This window comes from Meriones unguiculatus, chromosome 1 (assembly GCF_030254825.1).
Source record: "Meriones unguiculatus strain TT.TT164.6M chromosome 1, Bangor_MerUng_6.1, whole genome shotgun sequence".
Classification (NCBI taxonomy): domain Eukaryota; kingdom Metazoa; phylum Chordata; class Mammalia; order Rodentia; family Muridae; genus Meriones; species Meriones unguiculatus.
Window position 1 is genome coordinate 71724913 of NC_083349.1, and position 27605 is coordinate 71752517.

The 27605-nt window shown below is 42.8% G+C and overlaps 1 protein-coding gene across 11 annotated transcripts in view; it reads left to right on the forward strand.

The window, feature by feature from the left end:
- Positions 1 to 27605, forward strand: part of Atrnl1 (attractin like 1) — a 563418-nt gene that overhangs the window by 19241 nt on the left and 516572 nt on the right. For all 11 annotated transcript variants that reach the window (XM_060391734.1, XM_060391738.1, XM_060391717.1 and 8 more), the window contains exons 4-9: positions 3260 to 3388; positions 7504 to 7712; positions 15620 to 15794; positions 18683 to 18770; positions 23548 to 23803; positions 27282 to 27465. In XM_060391734.1, coding sequence (XP_060247717.1) covers positions 3260 to 3388; positions 7504 to 7712; positions 15620 to 15794; positions 18683 to 18770; positions 23548 to 23803; positions 27282 to 27465 — 1041 coding nt within the window. The remainder of the gene's footprint in view (positions 1 to 3259; positions 3389 to 7503; positions 7713 to 15619; positions 15795 to 18682; positions 18771 to 23547; positions 23804 to 27281; positions 27466 to 27605) is intronic.

Sequence of the window (27605 nt, forward strand, 5' to 3'; positions counted from 1 at the left end):
CCCTGAAAGCCTTCGAGCTGCCCTGAGTTGTCTCTTTGGCAGCGATGGGGCCGAGTGAGTCCATGAAACCTATTTCTCCAGTCACTCCTTATGCCCCATACTTAAATCACATTTTTTTTTTTCTGTAGGCAAGACATTGCTGCAATACGAAGACTATTTGTAATTGACTTTGTCTCTAATTCCCAACTCCCCTCTGGTGCCAGACACATTTGTGTTGGGTATTGAATTTGGAAAACTTGTATGTGGCAGTAAGTTAGGCCTGGAAAGAGGCATTCCTGCAGGAAGTAACTGGAGCACCAGCAGGTCACTTCAACTCAGACACGGGAGTTGAGGTCACTCGGGCCTGACACACAGCATTGACTTTTCCTGCCTCTTAGTTGTTGGGGTCTCTGTTTGCTTCCCTAGCTCTGGAACATCGCTGACACCCCTCCCCTAGGCCTTAGATCTTAAACTCTGTTTTCAGTTGCATAGAAATGGCCCCTGTCTGGCCTGGGCTCGCCTTAGGGGTTAGTTCTGGGTTATTTCAAGCAGCCTGATTTAGGTTTTGTGTAGTTGAGTTACTCTGTGGGTTGTATTAAAATGTGGATTGTTACATAATGAATGGAAGTCCCCTTTTCATTTGCTGCTTTAAAAAAGTCTTTGTGTATGTGTGTCTGTCTACCTATGGGTATGTGTGTGAGTGGAGGTGCCCACGGTGGCTAGGACTGAGCTGGACCCACAAGCCTCCCTGTTTGACGTAGGTGCTGGGAATGAGATTAGGGTCTTGTGCAGGAGTAACACTCCTTAGCTGCCCCGCCATCTCTCTAGCACCCTTATTTGAGACATTTATGAGTCAGCAAGCAAACAGACCAGGCTTGAGCTCTTAAAGGCATTTTAACATCATAGATGGAATATTTTTTTTTTTCATTTTTCTGTCAGTGTGCTCATTTTGATTTTGTTGTGGAACTATACATCCTCCTGAGGCATTATGAAGAACAAGTATTCACTCTTGATTGGCACCAGTGACAGAACAAAGAGATGATTCTGCACAAGTTTAGTTTAGTGCATGAACAAGTCTGTTGGGCTTGGTTGCAGAGGCATGGGTGACTTAAAGGTAGTTGCACCACGAGAAGCCCTCCCGTGGTGGATGAGCCACAAGGCTGAGAAGCCACAAAGGCTGCATCCTCCATAGGTCTAGTTCCAGAGTTTCTACCCTTTCCATTTTGAGCTCCTTAGCTTTGGGTGTTTCAGTGGCCTCCTGGGTTTTACAGGTCTCTTCTGTCCCTCTCTTTCTTCTGTTTTTGTTTGTTTGTTTTTTCTTAATTTGGAGGAAATAACTATTAAAAAACAAATTAAAAACAACAACAAAAAAACCCAGCCCTTCCTCTGGCTCTTATCTTCTTTTCTCCCCCTCTTATGTAGTGTTTCCTAAGCCTCAGACGGATGAATAGCCAAGTTACACACAGATGTGATCACACTACTTACTGTGAGGAAAACACGTCTGCGTAAAACCAAGATTGATGCTATGGAAACCAAACTCCGTGGACAGCCTTCCCTTAAAATCACTTCCCTCCCTCATGCTTGGTAGATGCAGGAAGTCAGGGCTCTTTACTTACTCTTCTTCTTCTTTAACATTCTTAAAAATTTCAATTAATTAATTAATTAATTTTGGCTTTTCAGGACAGGGGTTCTCTGTGTAGCCCTGGCTGGCCTAGAACTCGCCCTGTAGACTAGTCTGGCCTCGAACCCAGAGATTCGCCTGCCTCTGTCTTCCAGAGTGCTGGGATTACAGATGTGCACTGCCATGCCCAAATAGTTGTTTACTTTTTAATGTTTTTGTATTTGAAAATACGATATCTTTTGGATCTCAGTTTTCTATCAAATAAAATTTGTTTGAGGGAGTTCAGTTCCCATTGATACCTAAACATTACTTTAACTTTGAAAAAAAAAATCTACTGCTTTGAGAAATGAAACACTATGGATACTTGAAAAAAAATGTGTAAGTCTCAAAAGCCATGCTGAATGAAATAAGTCATATGTAGAAGACATACCTTAATATTCTACTTTATCTTCTAACGAGAAGTCTACAGTAGCAGAAACCATGTGAAGGTGGAGGAGTTTGCTAGAGAAAGGGGACACGATCACCTCCCAGTGATGGAAAGATTCTGTAGCGGCCGGTGCTGGTTTTACAAGTTTAGTTTAAGTCCAAGCGTGTGCTGTGCAGGGAAGTGATGCTTTGATAAATTTAAATCAAATTCGTTTAAATAAAGTCAATGAATTTACATGAAAAATAACGAATCCACTAATTCGAATTGTACATTCTTTAAAACTTCTTCATCTTATTGCACCTTTCAGAGAGGGTACTTTGGCCTAACTAAATGAAGAATGTAGTTTTTTCAGATGACCAGGCAGAATAGAGGACTGTATCAAAGCTGGGTATGGTGACTCATGCCTGTAATCCCAGCACCTGAGAAGCAAAGACAGAAGGATGATCATGAGTTCAAGATCACCCTGGGCTGCAGTGTAAGACTCTCCCAAACCAAACCAAACCAAACCAGACCAGACCAGACCAGACCAGACCAGACCAAACCAAACCAAACCAAACCAAACCACAACAAAATCCATTCAGCCAGCCAGCCAGCCAACCAAAGAAATATCTGATACCTAGATCTTCTGTACATTTCCCCTGCATATCATCACAGGTTTTCTTTCGTGCTTATTGACTATTCCCTGGGAATATTTATGTTTTAGTACAACAGTAAGCAGAATTTTAAAGAAGCGAAGGCACATACTGTAGAAGTGTCTGACACCTAGGTCGTTATTGGAAATGTACAGTTAAAATGGATGTTGTGGTAAGCGTGTAAGCTCGTGTGGAGTATTCCCTCCCAGTGTCATGACTCTGTCATCAGAGGGGAAGAGAAAAGCTGGTCAAGTACTCATTGGGGTATTAAGGCGCCTTGGAATGGAGCCTGTGGATGGAACCGTTGTGTATTATTGTTACGGGATGAGTTAAAAGGAGAAAGGACATTTAGTGTCCAAATAGTGTTAGGAGAGGATGAGGAGCAGCAGGAGGAAGAGGAGAAGAGGCGGGTGGTGGTGAGGTGCGTGAGGGGACATGCTGCTGTGTCAGCAGCAGACCTGATGGGGTAGAAACGTGTAAACTGGCTATTTGTTTTCCTTCAGTTCTAATGTGCGCGCGTTCTGACCTGGATGATGTTTGAGCGTATTTTCTGTGCAGTCACAGCGGAGACCCACCTTTCTCACTCCTGTTCTGCTTTAGTGGCTTGATTGTGCCCGAAGTGCGGGGCAACGAGACGGTGCCTGAGGTTGTCACGACATCTGGCTACGCGCTGCTGCACTTCTTCAGCGACGCTGCGTACAACCTGACCGGCTTCAACATCTTCTATTCGTAAGTATTTGTGCATGTGTGCAAGTGCTGTGTAACAGGAGCAGGTTGCTGTGTAAATGCCAGCGTGCGTGGGATCCTCTTCTAAGCTATCCCAGACACTACCGGCTGAGTTTGGTAGTTTCATAAGTCCGGAGGAGCTTGTGTGGTTGAAAAGCTGACTACAAAGTTACGATCGTGTAAGTGAATGATTAGGTAAACCAGCCCTAGAGCTGTTTACACACACGGCGGCACGCACCGGGGAGAGCGTGGGGCTCTAAGCTGCCGTTTGGGGCTAAAGTAGTTTACCTGTGGTGCAGGGAGGCCTGTGGGAATCACGGTCATGTAGTCCCTGTGTCCCGAGGGTTTTCTAGGTCGCTAGAGTCTCCCTGTGGGATTCAATCCTTTACAACAGTCTTGCCATGAGGTGTAGGAGATGACCGTGCAGCTATACTGCTCTTTCTTCTACAATAAGAAAAACAATGCTCAGTCGTTTTCTTAATGAAGACCTGGTATGTGTCTGTCATTTTATACAGAACTTCCTGCCTGTGGAGTCCTTTGAGCAGTGTGGCTCTGTAAACGTGGGTACACTTCCTAGGCACACAATAATTTTCAAGTCTAGGATTAGGACGTTCTATTTGGGACACCGGTGTTCGGTCTCATTGCTTATTTAGATCCCTTTAAACTGTTCTTCTAGTTCACATTTAATTTTGACAGGTCTTTAGAACTTTGTCCACTTCTTTCAAATTTCCAATTTATTGGAATATAGGTTTTCAAATATGCTCCAGGGATCTTTAGGGCATCGCTGGTATCTATCATGCTGCTTTTATCTTCATCTCCAATGTTATTAATATGAGTCTGCCGTCTTTATTCAGGTAGTTTGGTTAAGGGGTTGTCAGTCTTGCTTGTCTCTTTGAAGAGCCTAGCCTATTTTATTTATTCTTTATATTCTCCATTTCTGTTTTATTATTTTTTCCTTGATACTTATTCTTTTCTCATCTTCTGATTTTGGTTTTAATTTGTTCTTTTTTCTAAGACTTCAAGTTCTGTTGTTAAGTTTTTAAATTGAGATGTCTTGATTTCAATGAACGGTATTTATTACAATAAATTTGTCTCTGATAGATGCTTTTGTTTTAATGCATAGGTTCTGGAATATTGAGTTTTCATTTTGATTTGATGGTGGGAGTTTTAAATTCATCCTGGAGTGTGTTTTTCCGTCTCTATGACTTATATAGTTTCAGTATTCTGTTGATTTCTGTTCATCCTATTGTGATCAGAGAACGTATAAGTACTTACTCCATTTTGCTAGTATTTGTTTAGTCTTGCCTTGTGGCCTAAATGAGATCCATTCCAGAGGAAGTTCCTGTGGGTGCTGGGAAGAGTGTGCAGACGGCAGTGCTTGGGCTGGACTATCTTGGACGTATGCTAAGTCGTTTGATGTGCCGAGGCGGTTAGGTCTGGCAAGTCTGATGTCACCCCTGTTACTGTGTTGAGGTCAGCTCGTGTTTCCATCCAGCAGCATTTGTCTTGTGAGACTGAGTTTTCCTCTTGATAGAATAAAATGCTCCTGGTGGATTATTTCCGTAGTCAACTTGACATCACCTTCTTTCTCTTCTCAGTCTCCAGCCGCCGTCTGCACCGTCAGATGTTGCTCAGCTCACACAGCAGCTTGTGGGATTGCTTTACGGATCTTCCTTTGTGCGTGCGCAGGGCTCACAGGGTCTTTTAGCTTCTGTTCAGCATGGAAGATGTTCTGTCATCTCCATTTAGGAGACAGTTTTGTTGAGTTGGTAGTCATTGTCTTTAAGAGAGTGAAACAGTGCAGGAATCCTTATGGAAGAAGAGGAAGATAGAAAAATGTGGAGAGGACAGGAACTCCACAACGAGAACAACAGAGCCAAAATACCTGGGCCCAGGGGGGGGGGGGTCCTGCAGAGACCAATACTCCAACTAAGGACCACGCATGGAGAGGACCTAGACCCCTGTTCAGAGGAAGCCCATTGGCTGCTCAGTTTCCAAGTGAGTTCCCTAGTAAGGGGTACAGGGCTGTCTTTGACATGAACCCAGTGGCTGGCTCTTTGATCACCTCCCCCTGTGGGTGTGCAGCCTTATAAGGGTAGGAGGACCTCCCCTATAAGTGGACTATGCCCTATAAAAGCATGGGGGAGAAGAGGGAGGGGAGTAGGACTGGGAGGAGATGAGGGAGGGGGCTCCAACAGGGATACAAAGTGAATAAATTGTAATAAATAAATATATAAATAAAATAAAATAAAAAAAAGAGTGAAACCTGTTCCTCTCTGGCCTCCTGGCTGGTGCAGCTGCTCTGAGAGGGCCACATGATTCAGATCAGCTTCTGCGCATGTGATCTGATGCTTTTCTCAGACAGCTTTCAGTGTCCGTTGTTTGTTCTGTATGCTTAGTACTTTACCTGTTTGCTTAGTACTTTACCTGTTTGCTTAGTACGTTGCCTGTTTGCTTAGTACCTTACCTGTTTGCTTAGTACCTTACCTGTTTGCTTAGTACTTTACCTGTTTGCTTAGTACTTTAACTGTTTGCTTAGTACTTTACCTGTTTGCTTAATACTTTACCTGTTTGCTTAGTACTTTCCTGGCAGTTGATACGGGGGCTTCTTTCCTGGCCCTGACTGGTGTGCTGCTCGCCTCCTATATCTGATGCTATTTTTATTGTACATTTGGGAATTTTCCTGCTTTGATTTTAGTAGTATATTTTTTATGCTTCTAGTTTGTACTTTTGATGACCATGATTTGGAAGTTTGGTTTTAAAGCAGTGTCCTATAGGTCTTGCATGCGCCGTTTGTGTGTGCTTTATGGTTTTACGAATGTGTGATTTCATCTACCTCATTTTAAAGCCCCGGTGCTCTGGTGCTCTACCTGATCTATTGACAAAGCTTTCCTACAATTTTTTTTATTTGACTTATTAAGTTCTTTATTTCACAGTTTCTGTTTGATTTTTTCCAATATTTTAATCTTTCTGTTGAAGTCTTATATTGGCTTTATTATTTTATTCAGCTATTTGTAGCTTCTGAACTTGTTTTTTTGTGTTTTCTTTGATTTTGTTCAACATATGTATTTCTACTTATTTAAGTGTGGTTTTATTTGTATGATGGGTGTTTTGTCTGTGGATATGTCTGTGTATCACACACATGCCTGCTGCCGGTAGAGGCCAGAAGAGGATGTGGATCCCCTCGAACTGGAGTTACAGATAGTTGTGAGCCGCCAGTGCTGAACACTGAGCCTGAGTTCCCTGGAAGAACAAGCAGTCCTCCTAAGTGCTGAGCCATCTCTCTAGCCCCTTCACAGGCTTCTTCTCATTAAAACCTTCATGTCTGGAAGTCCAGGGTGGAGAGCTGAGAGGGGCTGCCAGGTTCACAGAGGAAAGGCCAACGAGGAACCTTGGGGGCCTTTTCTTCTTTTCCTCATGAAGATAGAAACTGCTAATGAGTAAAAGTTTCACAGGAATAAAGTGTTTAAAATACCCTTGAATCAGCAATTTATTTTGGGATTTCCCTGTACTAGCATGTATCTAAATATCTGCCAGGGGAAGTAAATGTACGGCAGAGTGCAATCAGTTAAAGGGCGTCAAAACGTGGCACGCGTGTCCTCTGTGACTGTTATTAGCACCACGCATCTTAAAGCGCTAGAGCTAAGTAATATGTTGGTTCTCTCAGGTTTCAGGAGTTTATAAACTTTCTTTTTCTTGAAGCATCTATTTGTAACATTTACTTGCGGCTTTTTATGGGCATTATGCTCTGGAGTGCCGATGCTCCAGGAGTCAAGTGTCGTAGTCCTTGCACACTGGAGGTTTGTGAGCAAAATACGCCTATCGAATGGACTGAGATAGCTGGGATGAGGAGGTGCGGGAGAGGCTGGGTCAGGCAGCTCACACAGGCAGCCCCAGCACCTGGAGCCTGCAGGAAGTGTGCAGCCTGGACTGCACCCTGAGGCCCCGCTCTATAACAGGGTGCCGAGCAAAGAACTCAAGCCACATTGGAAATTGTGTTAGATTAATAAACAAATGAACTATGAAAACTAACTCTATAAAATGACCCAAATTCATTTAAAGTTTTACTGATTGTGAATGTGTGTGCGGCACTTGAGCGCGTGAATTATGTTTTACAGACTCAATTCTTGTCCTAACAACTGCTCTGGCCATGGGAAGTGTACAACAAGCGTCTCTGCTGCGAGTCAAGTGTACTGTGAGTGTGACAAGTACTGGAAAGGTGAAGCGTGCGACATCCCTTACTGTAGAGCCAACTGTGGCAGCCCAGACCACGGCTACTGCGACCTCACGGGAGAGAAGCTGTGTGTCTGCAATGACAGTTGGCAAGGTGAGCCTGTGGGGGATGGGCAGAGTTCCGCCCCCTTTCTTTACTTTGCACACCCAAGCTCCTTTGTTTTTCTGTTTTTGTTTTTGTTTTTGCTTGGGGGAGGGTGTATGCAGGTTAACAGCTAACGTTTTAGTAATCTGAATTTTCACAAATAGGATTTGAAAGGCTTGTCTACACGGCATTTTAGAGATTAAGCGAAGCTGCACATTAAACTTAAATTGTGGGTATGTGGTCACTACGATCTTCTGTAATCTTTCTGTTGACGCCTCAGGGATTAGATGACGTCACTGGATTCACTATGTCATAATTGCTAACATACTGTACTGCAAAGCAGTGTCTCACAGGTATAGGGGCCTTTCACATGCATTTCCTAGGAAAGACTGACCTCTTGTGGCTATTTTCAGAAGGAACATAGACTATTTCAGTAAATAAAAGTTTATCTAGGGGCCTGTTGTAAAAGATAGATTCCTAGAGAAGAATCCATCTGTCATTAAAGATTATCCTTAAATCTCACTGAAGAGTTTTGAGTTTCTTAAGTGTCTAGAGTTGGATATGTCTCACTGGAGTTAAACTAAGGGGGGAGCACAGTTATGTGTAATTAGCTGTTCAGGTCCACTTGGCTGATTGCATTTGCAGAGGAGCTTCTCCACGCTAACCTCTCACCCTTTTGACAGGGACCTTTGATGCACGCATTACATAATTCAGAGGTTGCATTAAACACACTCTTCAGCACAGGGCAGCTGTGCTTGTCTCTGACCTCACCGACGCCACAACCACACACCAGCAGCGGTTTCTTAGTGACCAGGATTTTATTATTGAACATGTATGATTTATGGCTATGACAGGTGCAAATTTTCAAGTGTTCATTAGTGATAGTTTAAGTGGTTAATCACTTGTAAATTCTGTATCCTCAGAAAGTGCTTGGAGGCTTTTTCAAATTAAGACTTGAAACTAAAATATTTTCATTGTTTTCTATAGAGCCAAAGAAACAAAAGTATGGCTTATCTACAATGCTTTCCAAGCTGAGTTTTAGCTGCTGAATCATTTCAGTTGTTTTGAAAGCAAAACAGGACTGTATCTTTGTAATATTTCCTATAACCCCCTGTTCACCTCTTTTTCTTGTTATTTACTTAATTATTTTCTGAGGATGATAGAGACATGATGCAAAATAGCACTTACTGTAGTTGTTCATACTCTCTTCTCAGTAGTATTTCCTGAGAGTTCGCCATACACTTCTGGCATCTGGTGGGTCTCAGCATGCAGAAGAGGCGGAGCCTGTGCTGTGCCCATTCGGCAGAAACAGTGGTGGCCTGAGTGCTTTGAGCTTCGGCTCCATTCCCAGCTTGTCCACTTTTCTCACATGAGTGCTGTGTTTTGCCTGGTGACACTTGTGCCCAGCCAACTTCCTTTCTGACCTTGCTCAGCTAAATCGGTCCTTAATCCTCACCCTAACTTTTTTACTGCTCAAGACGTTTTCCAAATCGCAGAGGAGTGTTTTAAGCACAAAGGGCACCGTGACAGCCCTTGCCATTCTCTTCCTGGAGGAGGCACTTGGAGGAGCCAACAGCTGAAATGGGCAAGAGTTTAGAGCATGCCCACTGTGGCCTTTTGAAAAGCAGACAATTTCATTGTTTAATTTTATTTTTATGTATCATTTACTTGGCAAAGAATGATGCATACATGTGAAAATGATTAGCAAAAGTCCATAGATGCTTCTGTGGACTCATCTAGTTCTATGAGTTAAAGAAATTTAGTTTTTGGGTATAGTTTTATGTTCAACTGAGCAAAAGATACAGAAAATCTTCCCCACGCCAGCATGGCTCCCCTTATTAGCAACATCTGGCAGAATGGCACATCTGTTTCAGCTGGTGAACCTACATCAGTAAGTCATTAAATAACCCACTAGGTGTTGGTTAAAGGTACCATGGCATCTGTTCATCCTTACCGTACAATACAGAGTGGTTTCTCTGACTGGGAAGTCTCCCTGTCTTCTGCTTCTTCATTGTTGGCTGCTAGTGACCTCCCCCTGTTGCTGCGGCTCTCCCCTCTCCTGAATGTGCGTGCAGTGAGCATGGCAGTGTGGCGTGTATTCTGAGAAGTGTGCTGTTACACAGTTTTGTAGTGTACAAATTAAGGTGATACAGTCTTCGATACCATGGTTGTAAAGTATGGTCTTTGGTTGATGGAAATTATTATGCATGACTGTAGCAGACATTATGTGGCGTGTAGATTTTAATGAGCAGCTTTTTAACTTGGCAACACATGCTTAAGTTTCTCTCATGTGTCTGAAGGGCTTACAGCTCATCTCTTTTTAGCACGAATTGTGTTCATTGTGTGGATATACTCGTTTCTATGTTGATTTATTGCTTCTGATATTTTCCAAATAATATAATTTGTTTAATTTATTTTGGCTATGAGTCTCAGCATCTGCTTCGATAACCTGCTGGGTAGAGTCTTTCAGAGGCCCTCTGTGGTAGGCTCCTGTTCCGTTCCCTGTTTTCTCCCTCTTCCAATGTCCGTCCCTTTTGCCTTTCTGAGTGAGGATTTTAAAAATTAGATAAAGAAAAATATTTTTAAAGTAAATAAAAATCAAAACATGTTCATTTTATGTTCACATGTAAAGAAGAGTAAATTTCAGAGTGAGGTTACATGCCTGAGTAACAACCTTAATCAGAGTGGCTCAGCTTCCTGCCTTCCTTCCTCCTCCCTCCCTCCCTCCCTCCCTCCCTCCCTCCCTCCCTCCCTCCCTCCCTTCCTCCCTTCCTCCCTCCCTCCCTCCCTCCCTTTCTCTCTCTCTCTCCTTTTTTTGAGAGCAGCATACGTATTTCAGACTTCACTGACCAGAGGACAGTGCTGGGCTGTTTGGAGTAGACCGGTGTCTTTCCAGCACTGATCGTTTTTTTTTGTCACTAGGGCTCACTGGGCTTTAGACCTGCACATCCACATTTTTGTCCAACTTTAAAGCCAGTATGGATACGATGGTCGGTGGGGTGTGCAAAGAAACATTATGTGCATATACTAGCTCGCGCTGATATTTCTCTGGCAAATGCCAACTGCTGCCAAAGCACACATCTACTTAGCAGTATTGGAGGTTGGCTGTCTTAGATCAGAAAGATCAGGTTCTGGGGAGGGCCGTCTTCTTGGCCTACAGATGTTTGCCTTCTTGCTGATGATTCCCATGACAGAGCTAGCGCAAGAACATGGGTGTGTGTAGCCCACACTTCCTCTATCACACTGGGGGTTAGGGCTTTTGGTGAACTTAACAAACATTCAGTCTGTTACAGGATACTTTGTACAGTGGCTAATTCTTAGAGTCACTTCAGTTTATGAACACATTCATCCATGCTCACAGTTAGGGTTATTCTGGGTAACTCAGCTAATTTTATTTTCTTTATAAAGAAACATTTGTCTGGGTCCTGGGATGACAGCTCTATAAAATGATTCAAAATGTCTTCATGGTAGTCTCTGCCTATGTGTGGTGTGTGCATGAGTCTGTGTGGGTTTGTGTAGGTCTGTGTGAGGACAGAGGCCAACACTGGGTGTCTTCTGCATTTTTCTGCTAGTTACTTTCTTTTTGAGATGGGTTAGGGGAGAGCTCACAAGGGGCTCCAAAGGGCTCCAGGGCTCCACTTTCCTCCAGTGCTGGGGTTAGTACCGACGCGCACCATCACAGGCAGCTTTTGGGTGGCTGCTGATGAGCGTGGAGCCTCATGCTGGCCCAGCAGGCTCTAACAATCAGGCTGTCTTCCTGCCCCGAAATAGTATTCTTAAGGACTAATACTACAGTGACATTTCCTTTTTAGTAAGTAGACATTTGGTGATAGCTCTTGATTTAATCATCTCTATTGTAACCAAGCTTAATGTATTTTATTAGCCTATAAAATTTGCATTTGTGAATAATACTTGAAGATTAGACATAGTATTTAGGTATTCGGTGAACATTGTACCAGGCTAATAAAATGGGCAGTTTAGTTTTTGTGCTTAGAATATTTCACAATTTTAAATGTCTGTGTATATAATCTTGATGGCTATAATTATCCAGAAATAGTTCTTTAGAATGTTAAAGTTATTCTTTTTTATGAACATGTATCTTGATAATACCAATGATTTTCAGAATGAGTGCCACTAGGGCAACGTAAAGAGATTATGGAGAAATGATCCTTCCTTTTCTGCTGAACCTATCACTTTGGAATAATTTCTATATTGAGGTACCATGTACAACTTTATTTTAACCTCCATTACACCTCAAAATTAGGACACTGAAGATCTCTGATTTCTGCTCAAACAAACAAACAAACAAACAAACAGCTCTTTCATCATAATGATATCACTTACCTAAACTGTAAGAACCACATACTTAGAAAAGATCTAGAATGGTGATTACCAGTCACATGACTCATCGTAAAGTTAAATATTGTACAAATAGGTACATATTGAGGGCATTTAAAGTCCCCTGAAACAGACAATAGGACTGTAATGGCACTTCTCTGAGCCTAGTACTTAAGCAGAATATTTTGGCTACTGTAACAAAAGCTTCTCAGTGGAATTGGAAGTTAGTACTCTTCAAAGATGGTTTCATTTCTTGCTTTTCTTCTTCCTTTTTGGAGAATTTCAGATTTCAGTATACGTGTAAATCATACGTGGAAGAAAGAAAAATGGTTGATATAGCAAAAATAATGTAGGTATGCTAAATGATATAAGAAATGCATTCACTGCAAAAACCCAGAATAGCTAAAACAATCCTGTTCAATAAAAGATCTTCTGGAGGTATCTCCATCCCTGATCTCAAGCTGTAATATAGAGCAACAGTAATAAAAAACGGCATGGTACTGGCATAGAAACAGGCTGGAGGATCAATGGAATTGAATTGAAGACCCAGAAATAAACACATACTTATGGACGGACACCTGATTTTTGACAAAGAGGCCAAAACCATACAATGGAGAAAAGACAGCACCTTCAACGAGTGGTTCTGGGCTAACTGGATATCTACATATAGAAAAATGCAAATAGACCCATATTTATTACCCTGCACAAAAGTAAGTTCAGATGAATCAAAGACCTCAACATAAAGCCAGACACACTAAACCTGTTAGAAGAAAAACTGGGGAAGAGCCTTGAACTCATTAGCACAGGAGACAACTTCCTGAACAGAACACCAACAGCACAGGCTCTAAGATCAACAATTAATAAATGGTACTTCGTGAAAATGGAAAAGCTGTAAAGCAAAGGACACTGTCATCTGAATAAAACCACAGCCTACACTGGGAAAATATCTTCACCAATCCTATATTTGACAGAAGGCTAATATCAAGAATATATAAAGAACTCAAGAAGTTAAACAGCAACAAACCAAGTAATCCAATTAAAAAATGAGGTGCAGATAATTCTCAACATATCAAATGTTGAGGAATATCAATGTTGGAGAATATCAAATGGCAGAGAAACACTTAAAAGAAATTCTCAACGTCCTTAGTCATCAGGGAAATGCAAATCAAAATGACCCTGAGATTTCACCTCACACCCATCAGAATGGCTAAGATAAAAAACTCTAGGGATTATGCATGCGGGAGAGGATGTGGAGAAAGGAGAACTCTCCTTCATTGCTGCTAGGAGTGTAAATTTTGTACAACCACTTTGGAAATCAATCTGGTGCTTTCTCAGAAAATTAGTACCTCAAGATCCAGCTATACCACTCCTAGGCATATATCCAAAAGATGCTAAACCATACAACAAGGACATTTACTCAACTATGTTTATAACAGCTTTATTGATATTAGTCAGAATCTGGAAACAGCCTAGATGTACCTCAGCTGAGGAATGGATACAGAAATTGTGGTACATTTACACACTGGAATATTCAGCAATTAAAAACAAGGAAAACATGAAATTTGCAAGTAAATGGTAGGAACTAGAAAAGATCATCCTGACTGAGGTATCCCAGAAGCAGAAAGACATATACAGTATATATTCACTTATAAGTGGATATTAGACATATAATATAGGATAACCACTAAAATCTGTAGTCGTGAATGAGCTAAACAACAAGGAGGGTGCTAGGGAAGATGCTTTATCCTCATTCAGAAGAAGAAGCAGGAAGTACAAGAAGAGAAGGAACAGGACAGGAACCTTTCACAGGAGGCCTCTGAAAGACTATACCCACCAGGGTATCAAAGGAGACACTGAGATTCATACCCTAACTTTTGGTAGAGTGCCGGAAACATTATGGGTCCTTGCTGCAGTGTGTGTCAGCTCCTGCTCACAGAACCCGTGTCTTCCCTCACTCCTTGTAAAGCAGTACCTCTGCTACTTCAAGGTTCTCTCCCTCTTTACCTCCCTCAGCTTTCGGAGAATTGTCCGAGTGAAACCTTCCCCGGGGTCTGCACCTGTTTCTGGATTAGGTTTTGGTTTAAAGGAATGCTGTGAACAGTTTGCTCTTCCATTCAAACCCCCCAAAATGCACTGTTAGCAGGAAGGCACCTCACCTCTTCATTTGTTCTCTGGAGGGGCACTTTTTACTTCCTGTAGGAAATTTTGTTTTGCATTCAGTCCATGGCTATTGCTATAGGAGGGCAGCATGTGCTTTTGATTTAAGTGAAAGGTTCTGCCCTTCCCTGTTCGTCTAGATACTTAGAAACCATCGTGGTTATTAGTTGGCCTAGTTTCAATACTGTTTGTATCCAATAATTAAGGAGGGGAGAGAGCAGGGAATGGCCAATTCCGAAGCAGTCAGAACACACAGGTATCAGTTAGAGTTACTGTTTTAAAAAGATGTGGTTGGTGGGGACCTCAAGTGATTTTAATAGTCATGTAATTATAGGTTGTCCCACCATGTGATGCTAATGGCAGGTCTTGGACAGTGAAAAACAGTGACACAGGAAGCACATGCTGCAGTCTGCTTCAGCTAGGGTTGCCGTGGGACTCGGCTTGTGATACATGTATCTGCAAAGCGCAGTGACCCCAAGTGTGTCGTGACAGAGATGTCAGTGCTTGATATGAGCAAATATGTGGGAAAGAACGGAAGCACAAGAGTTTTTCCATTGCTGGATTCCAGGGATGCTGACCAGCCTCATTGCATCTTATGGAGGAGGAGGCTGACTCCCCCAGTCTCGTGACCCTGGATAGGCGACAGCTCTGGGCTAGCTTTACAGTATTGGCATTATTCTAAACTTATAATGGTTTTTATTTTATGAGACTTTTATAGTTTTCAAATAGTTTTTATCTTACTGTAATTCATTTTCTTCTGTTGATATATGAGGCTACCTGGTGAAGCCAGTTTTGTTCTTAATAATGTGATCTTTATTTTCACATTTGTTTAGTAGTTTATAATTTATAAATGATTTTATATACTTTTGTAAAAAATAAAAACTTAACAGCGTTTGTGAGCAGCTTCTTCTTTCCACTCTGTAATAGAAAGTTTGGTGCTATGCGGGGTTTGTTTAAGGTCACATTATTGACAGAACTAGAATTTGAGAATGTTGTATTCCATTTTAATATTCTAGTAGCATATTAAATATGTAATAAATATGTAATATGTTATTTGAGAAGTTTTTTATACATCATGATGTTCATTAGACTGTGTTAAAATTGGATTATATTTCCTTTGTTAAGAATTTATTTGCAAGTCATAGTTCAGACTTTTTCATGAGGGGAGATTTTTGGGACAGAGTCTCACTGTGTAGCTTGGGCTGAACTTGGTAAATGGCCCTTGGGCTCACAGTCTTCCTCCCTCGGCTTCTTGACAGACGGCTTTAGAGGCATGCACCACCGAGTAGGGTCAGACTGTTATGTGCATCACATTTTTCACCTGATGGTCACTACATTCTCACGTCCTCCGAGTCTGAGCAGGCTGCTTCTGTAGTACCAGACCTTTGTTTAATTCAGTGTGTTGTTTGGTTTTTAAATAGGTCCAGATTGTTCTCTGAATGTTCCTTCTACCGAGTCTTACTGGATTTTGCCAAATGTTAAACCCTTCAGCCCCTCTGTGGGTCGTGCCTCACATAAAGCAGTTTTACACGGGAAATCTATGTGGGTCATCGGAGGCTACGCTTTCAACTACAGCTCTTTTCAAATGGTTCTGAAGTGAGTGTTTCCTTGCAGATTTTTATAATAAACTAACTTGTTTGTCCAAATATATAACTAATTATTTTTGCGATAGTATATACTTGCTAAATGTGAGAATATATACAATCAGTTTGTCCAAAGTCAATTATTTGGCATTGTACATCTAGGTCTGTTTTGTATAAAATTATTAGCTGTTTAGAGTGCTTTAAATAAATTTAATATAAAGGTAGGCGTTGCCTTTGTTGGCAAAATGAATCCTGCTGTCTTTTAGTTTTTAGAATGAAGTATAATTGTATATGTAAAAATAATTTTTTCCTATAAATTTTAATATACCTGAATGCTTTCTTGGTGTATACTTTGCTCACTTTTTTGGGGATAATAGTGCAAGTATTATAAGATCGGCCATTTCTCTCTGGCCCCTGGCTCTGTCCTCTGCATGGTGGGTGACAGTATGAGTCACAGGGCAGCAGCTTTACCTGATTTCTTTCAGCTGATGATTGCGTTTTATAATTAATGACAGAATAAGGCAATGAGATCAGAGAATCACTTGATCACCAAGGTCGTTTTCAGGACTGACGGTCATGATGCGTACCTGCTAGTGTGATGCGGGTATCCAGTCAGACCTGTCCCGAGACGGAAGGCAGGTAATCGCAGACGTGCCACGTGTTTCCAGCGCTGGCAGCGGCATGCTTGCACTGACGTTGCTTATTGGGCGTCTGTGTTTTATCTGGTGACGCCGTCTCGTCGATGTAGTAGGCTTGTTAATTTTGATGACTTCAGGAATTGTGAGGATATGACAAGCTTGCTATTGGCTATATCTAGAATTAAAATATGAAATAAAATAAATCCTGGAAGGGCCCGAGAGACGGCCCAGAGACGCAGAGCACTCGCTGCTCTTGCAGAGGACCGAGGTCCAGCATGCACAGGGCTGCTTCAGGTAACTCCAGTTCTAGCCGATCCAGCGCCGCGTGCTTGAGGTTATCAGTCCATGAAGCAAGTTCCTGCTCTGCGAAGATAGTGGAGAGAAGGCTGCCGTGGGAAAGAAGCGCGCATATCAGCAAAATTAAATTGTACACACGGAGGTAGACAGACAGGCTGCTGGGGGCCAAATTAGAATTGCCAAGGAGGAGGGAGGGTAAGTTCCCGGAGAAAGCTGCAAGCTGAGCAGACTTGAAAATGGAAGTGGGGGCAATGGTGCAGGAACTGTGGTCAGGAGCAGCGAGGCGAGGAAGCGAGCGTTCACCACGCGCAGGCGCAGTGAGGCGAGGACGCATTCACCACGCGCAGGCGCAGCGAGGTGAGGAAGCATTCGCCACGTGCGCAGGAAGGCGAGGATGCGTTCACCACGTGCCCAGGAAGGCGAGGAAGCGTGCAGGAAAGCCCGTGTGACTTGTTAAGAAATCCTCTTGTGAAAGGAGAGGATGAAGTTAAGGGGAGGATGGAGACATGAATGGAGGAACGGAGAAGAATCTATGCACTACGCTTGTGTGTGTGTGAATCCTGTGGGGTTCTGAGCATCCTTTTACTTACACTTTGGAAGACTCACTCCGACCACTTGACTGAGAACACAGGGGGATGGAAAAGAAGGGTAGCAGCAGGGATTTTGCTGGAGTGAAATGATACGGGGATGAGTTTAGTGTAGAGAGGAGCAAGAGCTGAGCCGCAGCGACAGGAACAGGTGGGGTTCAGGAAGACACCCAGTGTCTGCAGAGGGAAGCGGAAACGGGGTTAAAGTACCACCCACAGCCAGTGTGGCCCGTGACCGAATCAGGCAGAAAGTGGCCTAGGATTTCATCAGAAGGAGTTGGAGTAAGCGAGGTGGAAGACCCGTGGTGAGAAGCTGGGGGCCGCAGAGTGCCGGCTTGACCGGAAGTAAGGGCGCAGTGGGGTTTGTTTTTAATCTTTTTAAATTATTTTATTTTATGTGCATTAGTGTGAAGGTGTTACAGACTGTTGTGAGCTGCCATATGGTGGCTGGGAATTGAACTCGGGTCATCTGGAAGAGCAGGCAGTGCTCTTAACCAGTGAACTATCTCTCCAGCCCCCAATCTTATTTTATTTTATTTTTTATAATACATGTTTGCTGATCTAGTAAGACGAAGGGGAAACAAACAGAGCAAAGGGACAGTGGTGTTCCTCTGTGGTGGGCGCACTAGGTGCCTGAAGGCGGCATGTGACTTTCCAAGCCGCTGCTTGGTGTGTTTGCCAAACTAAGAGCCGCCTGGAGTGTGGCAGTCCGCCTGGAGCGCTGAGCCCCAAGCACTTCAGATGCAGCTCAGAACCTCAGCGTCCGTAGCAGTAGATTCTAGAAGTCATGCTTTTGTGTCACAGTATGCAAGAGTAGCTTACTTTTATGAAACTTTTACTAATACATTTATTTTGCACAGTTTAAAAGAATTATTATCAAGTAAGTTGTATTTATGTGTAAGAAATAAGCAATTCCTGATGAATTGATTATTTAAACACACATGTATAGAGGATAAGTGTAAGTATTGAAAGCAAATGACTATTGTAAAAAGGGAGATTTTTATCTATTTCCAAGGAAACCTGGATTTTATTTTAACTTGAAAGTCGAGAGCTCGTTATTTTACGTTAAGTTCATTGCAGTTATTTGATGCACGTAGACATGTTTTGGTAATGAGTGGAGCTGGAGCTATAGATGGATGGTGTGCAAGTACAAGTGCAGCTGAGCACCCCTCTGTTCACTGCATGTTTAGGTGATTGAACCCCAACTTAGCTCTTTCATGATGGGAGCGTTTTAACAAGTTTTAATATGGTTCATAAAATTGTTAGTTGTTTTTCCTTAGGAGTTTAAAGAGAACTTGGATTCAAGTGAAGAAACGCATGAATTAAAGAACTGAAAAGGAATTTTAGCTTACTAATCTAGTTTGTTTTCCTGTGTTTAGTTACAATTTAGAAAGCAGTATATGGAATGTAGGCACTGTCTCGAGAGGACCTCTTCAGAGATACGGACATTCTCTCGCTCTCTATCAGGTGAGTCTCTTGCTTGAAAGAGGTGGCTGCTGTCTTCATTTGTGTTAGAGAGATGCTAGGTCTCAGGTTTCTGTCAAGTGCTCAGTGAGACCGGTAGACCACAGGGCACCCAAGAAGGAGAGCTAACATTTCATTATCTTGTGTCATGTTGGGCGTATGCAGCAGTGAAGACTGAGGGCTTTTGGTGGGGCTCCCTCCCGCAGGTGTTTGTTTTTGGGGAACACCTTTGTTAACTACCCCAGGCTGGCTTTGAACTGGCTGTTGCCCTCACATTTATGTTCCTCCTACTCTGTTCTTGGGGTCTTGGGGTCGTAGCATGCCTGGTTATTTTATTTGTAGGGATGTATACATCAATTTATTATTTGAATGATGTTGAAGTGCATTTATAGCGTGTAATTGCCATCACATTATCGTCATGTATGTTTTAATCTCGTAAAGCTGCAGTGCTAACCATTCCTCCCATCTTCCAACTCCGGGAACTGCCAGCTTTGTGGAAAGACCGTCCTTTCCCATTAAACTGTTCTGCCATTTGGTTGGTTTATTCTGGGCTCTCTGTTCTGTTGTATTGGCCCATACATTCATCTTTATGCTGTTACTGCTCTGCTTTGCATTCTGTAATTTTTATTACCTTTGGAAGTCAAAGAGTCTTAGACTTCAAATTTGTTTTTGTTTAAGATTGTTTTGGCTATTAATGATCACTTAAAAGTTCTATGAATTGTAGTGTAGAGTTTCATGTTCCAAAAAAGCATATATATGTGGAATTTATATACTTAAAAATTATGGGTTTTATTAATTTTTTTGTGTATGTGTGAGGAATAAAGGGCCTATAGAATGGGAGGGAGTCTTTGTCAACTGTATATGAGATAGGGCATTAACAGCAAGAATCTACAGAGAACTCAAAAGCTGAACACACCTCCAGAATTCATCTACTCAATAAACAGTCAAATCAACTGAACAGACAAGTCTCAAAAGAACCGTGAGCAAGAAACCATGGGCATGGCAGTGCTTGTGACTCCAGGACCTGGGGAGGTGGCAGCGGGAACCTGAGTTCAAAGCCACCCTCAGATACATAGCACCTCAGACTAGTGTGGGCTCTATAAAATCCAGTCTGAAAAAAACCAAACTTCAACAAAAAGAGGAAAAGTAAAACTGGCTAATAAATACATGGAAAAATGTTCGTAATTCTTACTCGTCAGGGAAATGCGATTAAACCTGAGATCCCATCATCACCAAGAAAACAAATGAAGGGCCAGATGTGGCTCAGTAGGTAAGATCACCTGTTGCCCTGGGAGAGGATTCAGGTTTGCTTTCCAGTATTCATGTTATGGTTCAAAATGCCTGGGAACTCCAGTTCTGTGGGGACTGACACCCTCTTCTGACCTCCACGGGAAACAGGAACACATGCAGTACACATATATACATACATGCTGCTTTCCCCCCCTCAGATCAGGGGATGAGATGAGAACTATATCCAGGCTTTACAAATACATGGCTTGGGCTGAGCCCAGAACATTTCTATCATTGTTCTATTTATCCCTAGGCCTGGCCTCCATACAATCCAATCTTCTGCAAGCCTGGACCTTGAAGGCTTCAGCTTCCAGCCTCCATCTACTACCCTAGGCCCAGAATATTTTCAGCCTCTTAGACTTACTGTGAATAAGCCCACCCTTTCTAGTTCTTTCTGACTCTGGCTGGTCCAATTCAGCTGTTCTGGCTCACTCCTTTCCAATCTGACGGATTCAAACCAGCTTCTCACTGAGTTGCTCTGTTTGGAAAAATTGCCTCTGAACACCACAAACTGAACTGTGCGAACTTAGCTGCACTCGGCCTTACTGTACTCCAGAACTCTGCTGTACTCCAGAACTCTACTGTGCTGTCTCTATGAACTCTCCGCTCTCTCTCTCTCTCTGTACCGCTCTTTAGTGTCTCTTTCCTGTCTGTTCTTATGAGAGTTGGTTGTTTACTATCTCTGACTCATTCTGTCAGATCCTTCTCTGATTCCTCACTTTATCTGTCCCTCAATTAGATGTCATTGTTTGAGATTAAAGAACGTGTACTAAGAACGTGTTTATTCCAGCCAGATTGTGAAAGGAACTTTTATTTTTCTGTTTCAGTGGCTACTGCCTCTGTCTGCTAACCTAGGCCTAGTCCTGGCAGCTTCTAGCCTCCATACAATCTAACATAGGCCTAGAATGTTTTCAGCCTCAGACTTACTGCTGAATAAGCTCACCTTGCTTGTTCTTGCTGAGCTCTGGGATGGCTGGTTCAACTCAGCTGTTCTGTCTTAAACTCCTCCACCAGGTAACTTATTCAGTGTGGCTTTCCCCTCAAATTTGAATTGCTCTGCTTGGCCTTAAACTAACTCCAACAATCTGCTCTAATCTTCTGGTTTCTTCTCATTCTCTGGCTCATTCTGCCTTTAACCTCTGTAAAACTTTCCCAGTAAAGCTGCCTCTTGTCTTCCTCTGCATTGCCCATTAAGAAGCTTGTCTTTCCCCTCTCTCCTCATGAGAGTTGGGTGTATCCTATTCTGTCAAATCTTTCTCTGATTCATCACTTTTTCTGCCACTCAGTTAGACATTGCTTTCAAACATGGGTGCTTCCTTCTACAAACTAACTTTACCATCACTGTTTGGGATTAAAGGTGGGTACCACTACACCTGGACCTAAGCTTTTCTTTACCTGAAACTTGCTCTATACCAGTCTGGCCCTGAACTCAGATCTGCTTGCCTCTGTCTCCTGGATTAAAGGCGTGTCTGTATTACAGATAGATCACACAGACCTAGAAGGTCTTTGGATGTGATCTCTTGCCAGAAGAGCCATGTTGCTGGATTAAAATTCTATACACGTAGGCAGACACTCATGCACAGAAAGTAAACTTGAAAGGAAACAAAACAAAGGCCAGCAAATATTGTCGCGATGGCCGTGACAGGGCTTTACACGCCACTGGTTGGACTGTGATGTGCCACAGCCTGTGCAGGGATCGGGACGGAGGCTCCGTAAGAGCTAACAGCAGAACCGTGAGGGAATCCGGTTTCCACTCTTGTTTCTGTCCGGGAAGGGTCTCAGTTAGCACACCCCAGAGATACTGCATATCCATGCATCTTGCAGCACTCGCCAGAATAGCCAAGACGTGGAGCCAGACCCGACGCCCGCCAGCAGCCAAAATGGTGTGCAAATGTTACACAAGGTGCTTTATCCAGCCACAAAGACTAAAATCGAATTATCTGTAGGAGAATGGATAGACCTGTATGCCGTGTTAAGCAAAATTAACCAAAGAGAGACAAAATTGCCTGTTTTCTTATATGTGAAATCTATACTTAAATATTAGTATATTTACATGATATAACATAAGGAGGTACTGTGTCTCCGGACTCTTCTTCCTGTTGTGCTAACGTGTGCCCGGACCACACTGTCTGGAGATTTGTTTTGTATGAAGTGTTAAGGAAGTTTGTGCTTTTCTGCAGCCCTTGCTATCATATAGGAGTTTTAGAATGGCGTTTCTGTCTGCTTCGACAAAGAAGCTAGGTAGACTCCCGCTAGAGCGTGCTGAGTCTGCACACAGATGTGGAGACTCCTTTCACCTCAGTGTTACGTGTTCTGAGCCCCAAACACGGAGTAGCTTTCCATTTATAGCTTTGTAAATTTCAACTGGGTTCTATAACTTCGGTTTTGAACTCTTGTAAGTTGATTCCTAAAAACTTACTTTTTGGTGCTCAGCCTAATCGCTTTGCAAACTTTGCAAGAGTTGTAGCCACGTGTGCACTTTGTTCATGTACCTGAAGCTGCAGTAGAACTGGAACCACTCGCTAACTCTGTTTCTTAGCGTCTTTTATTTAGAAGGTGATGTAATCTGCTGATAGAAATTGAGTTCCATTCCATTTTTATCTGGATGTTATTAGGTTTTTTTTTTTTTTTTGTGTGTGTGTGTGTGTGTGTGTTTGCCCTAGATAGACCTTTCAGTACTGTTTTCAACAGAAGTGACAAAGTGGGCGCTCTTATCTTATTCTTGGTCTTAGGCAAAATCATCCTACATTCACCATTAAGGTTAATTTTAATTTAGTGTTTTTCTTAGATAACCTTTATCAAGTTGAAGAAATCATCTTTTTAGTTTGCTGAAACATAGTGATCTATACCATTTTTGTCTCACTTATACGAATCAAATGTGAATGGAATTAACTGGATAATTTATAAGTGCTGTACAGGTTTACCTAAGGTCAACTAAAGGCGTGTAATATTTTCCCACAGCCATAAATGGTTAACAAAATACACTCTCAGTGATGTGCAAATGTCCATGTTTTTGGAGAGGGGTCGAGAGTAATAAGAACAAGTTACACAGGCAACATAATTAAAATGCAACTCTTAGGGTCGTTCCGATATTGGGAATACTTTCCATGGGTGACGCCAGTGAGCTCAGGGTGCCGCCGTGTGAAGCCGCCCATTGTAAAACCACTGCAGTCTGAAGCATTGCGTTCCCGAGATGTTTAATGCATTTGCCCACTCATATCGGTTCAGTGCATGGAAAACCAAAAATATACTTAGTAGAGCACACAATGTGAACATTTAAACTAAACACATTAATGCAACTTGCTGAAAGCATAGGTAAGGGTTCCCTTTCGTGTTGGTTGGTGTGTTCCCATGAGAGTTTTTACAGGACGGAGCTGCCTAGGTAGGCTGTGGGCCCTTCTAGCATGTAGCATTTAAACGGGGTCTTTTACGAAGTTGATGCATGGTCTGGGAAGTCACGCTGTCCTGTTGTGTGCATTCGGACTTGCAGGAGAACATCTTTATGTATGGAGGCAGAATTGAGACTAGCGACGGCAACGTCACGGATGAGCTCTGGGTCTTCAACATACCCAGCCAGTCCTGGAGCACGAAGACCCCCACCGTGGTCGGGCACGGCCAGCAGTACGCCGTGGAGGGCCACTCGGCGCACATCCTGGAGCTGGACAGCAGGGACGCCGTCATGATCGTGATATTTGGGTACTCGGCGCTCTACGGCTACACCAGCAGCGTACAGGAGTACCATATCCGTGAGTGCCCTCACCGTGCCCTCACCATGTAATTTCTTCACTAGTTGGTGCTTGGGGCCTTTTCACTTTTAGTCTTCTAACTATTTGGTCAAATGGTAAGTCATTTTAGATTGGAATTCTAAGGCAAGGACTAATGCTTTTGAATATAATCTTTATGATTATATTTATGCTAGATTTTTGTCATTTAATATTTGGGTACGTCTCTTAGCCAGATGAGGGGGAATGTTATACACTCATTTTCAAAGATTTACAAATATTTTAAGATGTGAGACACTCCAGTAGATGGTGCTGTTCCCTTGGATTTTACCTATGAACCAAAAGCTGAAATTTGCTCATGTCATTGCAGTTCACTTTTAGGATTTTAATTTTTGTATCATGTTCTTGGTCATACTTCTAGGCCTCTAGTTACTTTAAGGTAGATCCTCGAGGATAAACTGTTGATTCCTGGAGGAGGTTCTTATTTTCTGTGTGCAGGTGGCCTGGTCAGCGTATGCCTGATTTTCTGTACTGTTTTAATTTTTCTAGTACCTTTCCCCCACTCCTCTAGCATTTCCAAGTAGTGGTAACTTTTTTTTCTATAAATTTTAATTTGTCTGCAAACATTTGCCTCATAATTGCTGTTTAAATTTACGACTGTGCTCATTTCTGGGGGTCTCCCTCCTTAATGAGTTCCTCCTCTTGGCTTTGTGTGAACAGCACAATCAACCTTGAGTCCTTGTACAGTCTCAGGCTGAGTGCTCCTGTACGGGCTGCATCAGCAGCAGGACTGCCTGCGTGAGGAAGGTGCCTTCCATGGCCTCGCCCACAGTTCTCCCAGAGCCTGCAGCGCGCTTGTCATTACAGATGTGCTACTCTTCAGCGCTGCTGAGCCTTTCTACTTGCTGCACATAGTACCTCACGTGCCGTCGCTCTTGGACCTGTCCCTTTCGTCCTTTGCCTCTGTCCTCCCCGTGCTGTCCTCCTGCCCACCCTTCAGCTCCGCCTGCCTTACGTTCATAGTAAGCAGTATGGCATCACCCTCGTGCTGTGTGCCACCTGTCAGGTCAGCTTGTTCCCTCCCAGCTTTCCTTGCTGACTGTTTCGTAAGCGTGTCTCCCTTCTCTAACACGCATGCTGTCACACACACATGCTGTGTTTCATGTCTTATAGTGTCTTTCGGTCATGACGTGCTTGGCTGGATGGAGGGCACACCAATGCACTGCAGTGGCTGGAGGGCTGGGGTCCCTGTCAGACGTTAGCTAATACACGTATTGTCTGGAAGATTGTGGCTCCAGTTAGGAACAGTCCCTCTGTAGAATTGCAAGTCGAGTTGTGGTGGATTAAAAAGTATCTGCGCATTCACTTCCTTTTGGGTTATTCTATAACCAAAATTCTATTTTTATTCTTTTGTTGGTTGCATAGAAGTGGGATGAATTTTTGAGTATTATAGAAATAATAGATGAATCGTGAGCATTTGAAAAATTCTGTGTATTAGGAAAGTGAAAATTAAAATGTCAGTTTTTCTTTAAGTGGTGTTTACCGCTGCGTCCTAGTGCATTTGAGCTGCTGCTGTAATGCCTAGGTGTCTGATGTCAGAAGCGTAAAGTTCTTTCACCCTGAAAATGCCACAGGAAAGAGCACACAGCAGGGAACAGATAATGTTGGAGGATGTAAGCTCATTGAGCCACAGGACGCAGTGCTGGAGAGTGCTGCTGGGCAGGAGAGGAGGCTCATGTCACCCACTTCTGCAGAGGACATGATCAGGTCCCAGCAGCCACCTGGCCTGCTGATGTTAAAGACACAGGAGAATGTCTTCTTTTTTTTTTTTTCTTTTTTTCTTTTTTTTTTTTTTCAATGCAGTTTATTCAGGAACCTTGAACAATCCTCGGTCCTCGGACCCTGGGAAAAGCCAGCCCACAGCTTAAATAGCCTCTAGGTAGCCAACCCAGGCGTGCCACGTGGGCAATGCAGATAGGTCCACATACATGGAAGCAAGCCAGATCCTCGGCCTTAGCCAAATGTGGAGTTGTTCGTGACAGAGAGCACTCACCATCGGGAAGGTGGAAGGCGGAAACCAGCTCCATCTTTAAAGCATAGCATTCTGCAGCTCTCTACAGTTCCCCCTTTTTGTTTTAGACGCCTCAGGCAAGAGTAGAGGTCTGATCTCTGATATTAGAAATAAATTGGGACTTTGTACCGATGTTCATTTAGGTGTCATCCACCCAAAGAGCGTCAGACCCGTCCGATACCTTTTTCTCAGAGGCGGGACCTGGGGCATCAACCCGCATGCAATCAGACATGCTCTTCTCTGGGTCAAAAGCGGCTGACCCTGAGTGCAGTGCTTAGACTCGCATCCTGAGCATATCATTTTAGCTTTTTATGGTATCCAACCATGCTTGGGGAGAATGTCCTGCTTCAATGGCTGTAAAGGCCTGAATGATCATGGCTGCATCACACTGTTGTGAGACTCTAATCTTGCATATATACCACAGGCAAACCAAGGAGACCAACACCAGAAGGCCTGCTAACGCTCCCATGCCCGCCCATTCCTTCAGATGATTCATGGCTGCAGCAATCCATGTTGATAATCCTGTGGCTAGTCCTGCGTCCACTCTGGTAGAATTTATTGTGACAATGGCCACTCTCAGCTGCTCCATCGTAGTATCGAATTCTCCAGTCCAATTACCTAAAATATAGCTCGACAATTGTTTAGACAGATTTGCAGCACAGGAAAAATTCTCGTGTTGTATGCTAGTGACACAAAGTCCAGCATACTTTCATTGACAGCCAGGTTGAGCGATTTGCCATAGGGTATCAATTTGCTCCTGCAAGAGGTCAATCCTCTGATTGAACACCATCAAGCTTCCTTTTAGTTGAGCATTAATTCCTTTATGTACAACTAAGGCATGAGCTACATTGGCTAAATGATTATTCAGGGTCTGAGCAGTCTGCCCAGTATGACTCATGGCTAATGAGAATGTCTTCTTTTTCCTTTGAAACGTTCACCAGTGTGCCCATGGGTAGAACCCAGCAATATGATTGTCAGGAGAGTACTAAAACTTTAGTTCTTAGGGCTGGCACCTTCTGAAGTTTGCTCACTTAGCTTAGGTTCAGGGCAGAGGCCATGTAATTTTTATCTTTTTTATATCACTAACTTATTTCGAGTTTGTCACACAAAGGCACCAATATGTATTTGCTATATATTTTATTTTATTAAGGACTATTTTTAAATAACACAAATACACATAAAAAAGTTTCCCCTTTTTTCTTTTGATAATACAAGAATTGGATTTTCAGTGTTTCAGAAGTTATTATGGGATACCAAGGACACTTAGTCCTCCGTCAGCACTGACTGTAGCATCTTCAGCTATTATGTGCTGAGTGAGTGCTGGTCAGTTCTCGCTACTTATAAAAATGTTAACCTGGTGGCTTTTGGGATACTTTGGTTATATTTTTAACTACTGTTTGAGTTTCATGATTTATTTTTTTTCTGCTACAGCATCAAACACTTGGCTAGTTCCGGAAACTACAGGAGCGATTGTCCAAGGTGGATATGGCCACACAAGTGTGTATGATGAAGTAACCAAGTCCATTTATGTCCATGGAGGCTACAAAGCATTGCCAGGCAATAAATATGGGCTGGTGGATGACCTCTATAAGTATGAGGTGAACACCAAGACCTGGTGAGTAGAGATGGGGAAAATCTGATGGTGGTGCACAATAATATTTTATTGCCTTTTCTCATAAATATATTTTGATAGTGTTCTTTTCCCTTCGCCTGCTCCCCCCAGACCCTCCTCAACCTTCTACCTATCAACCCCAT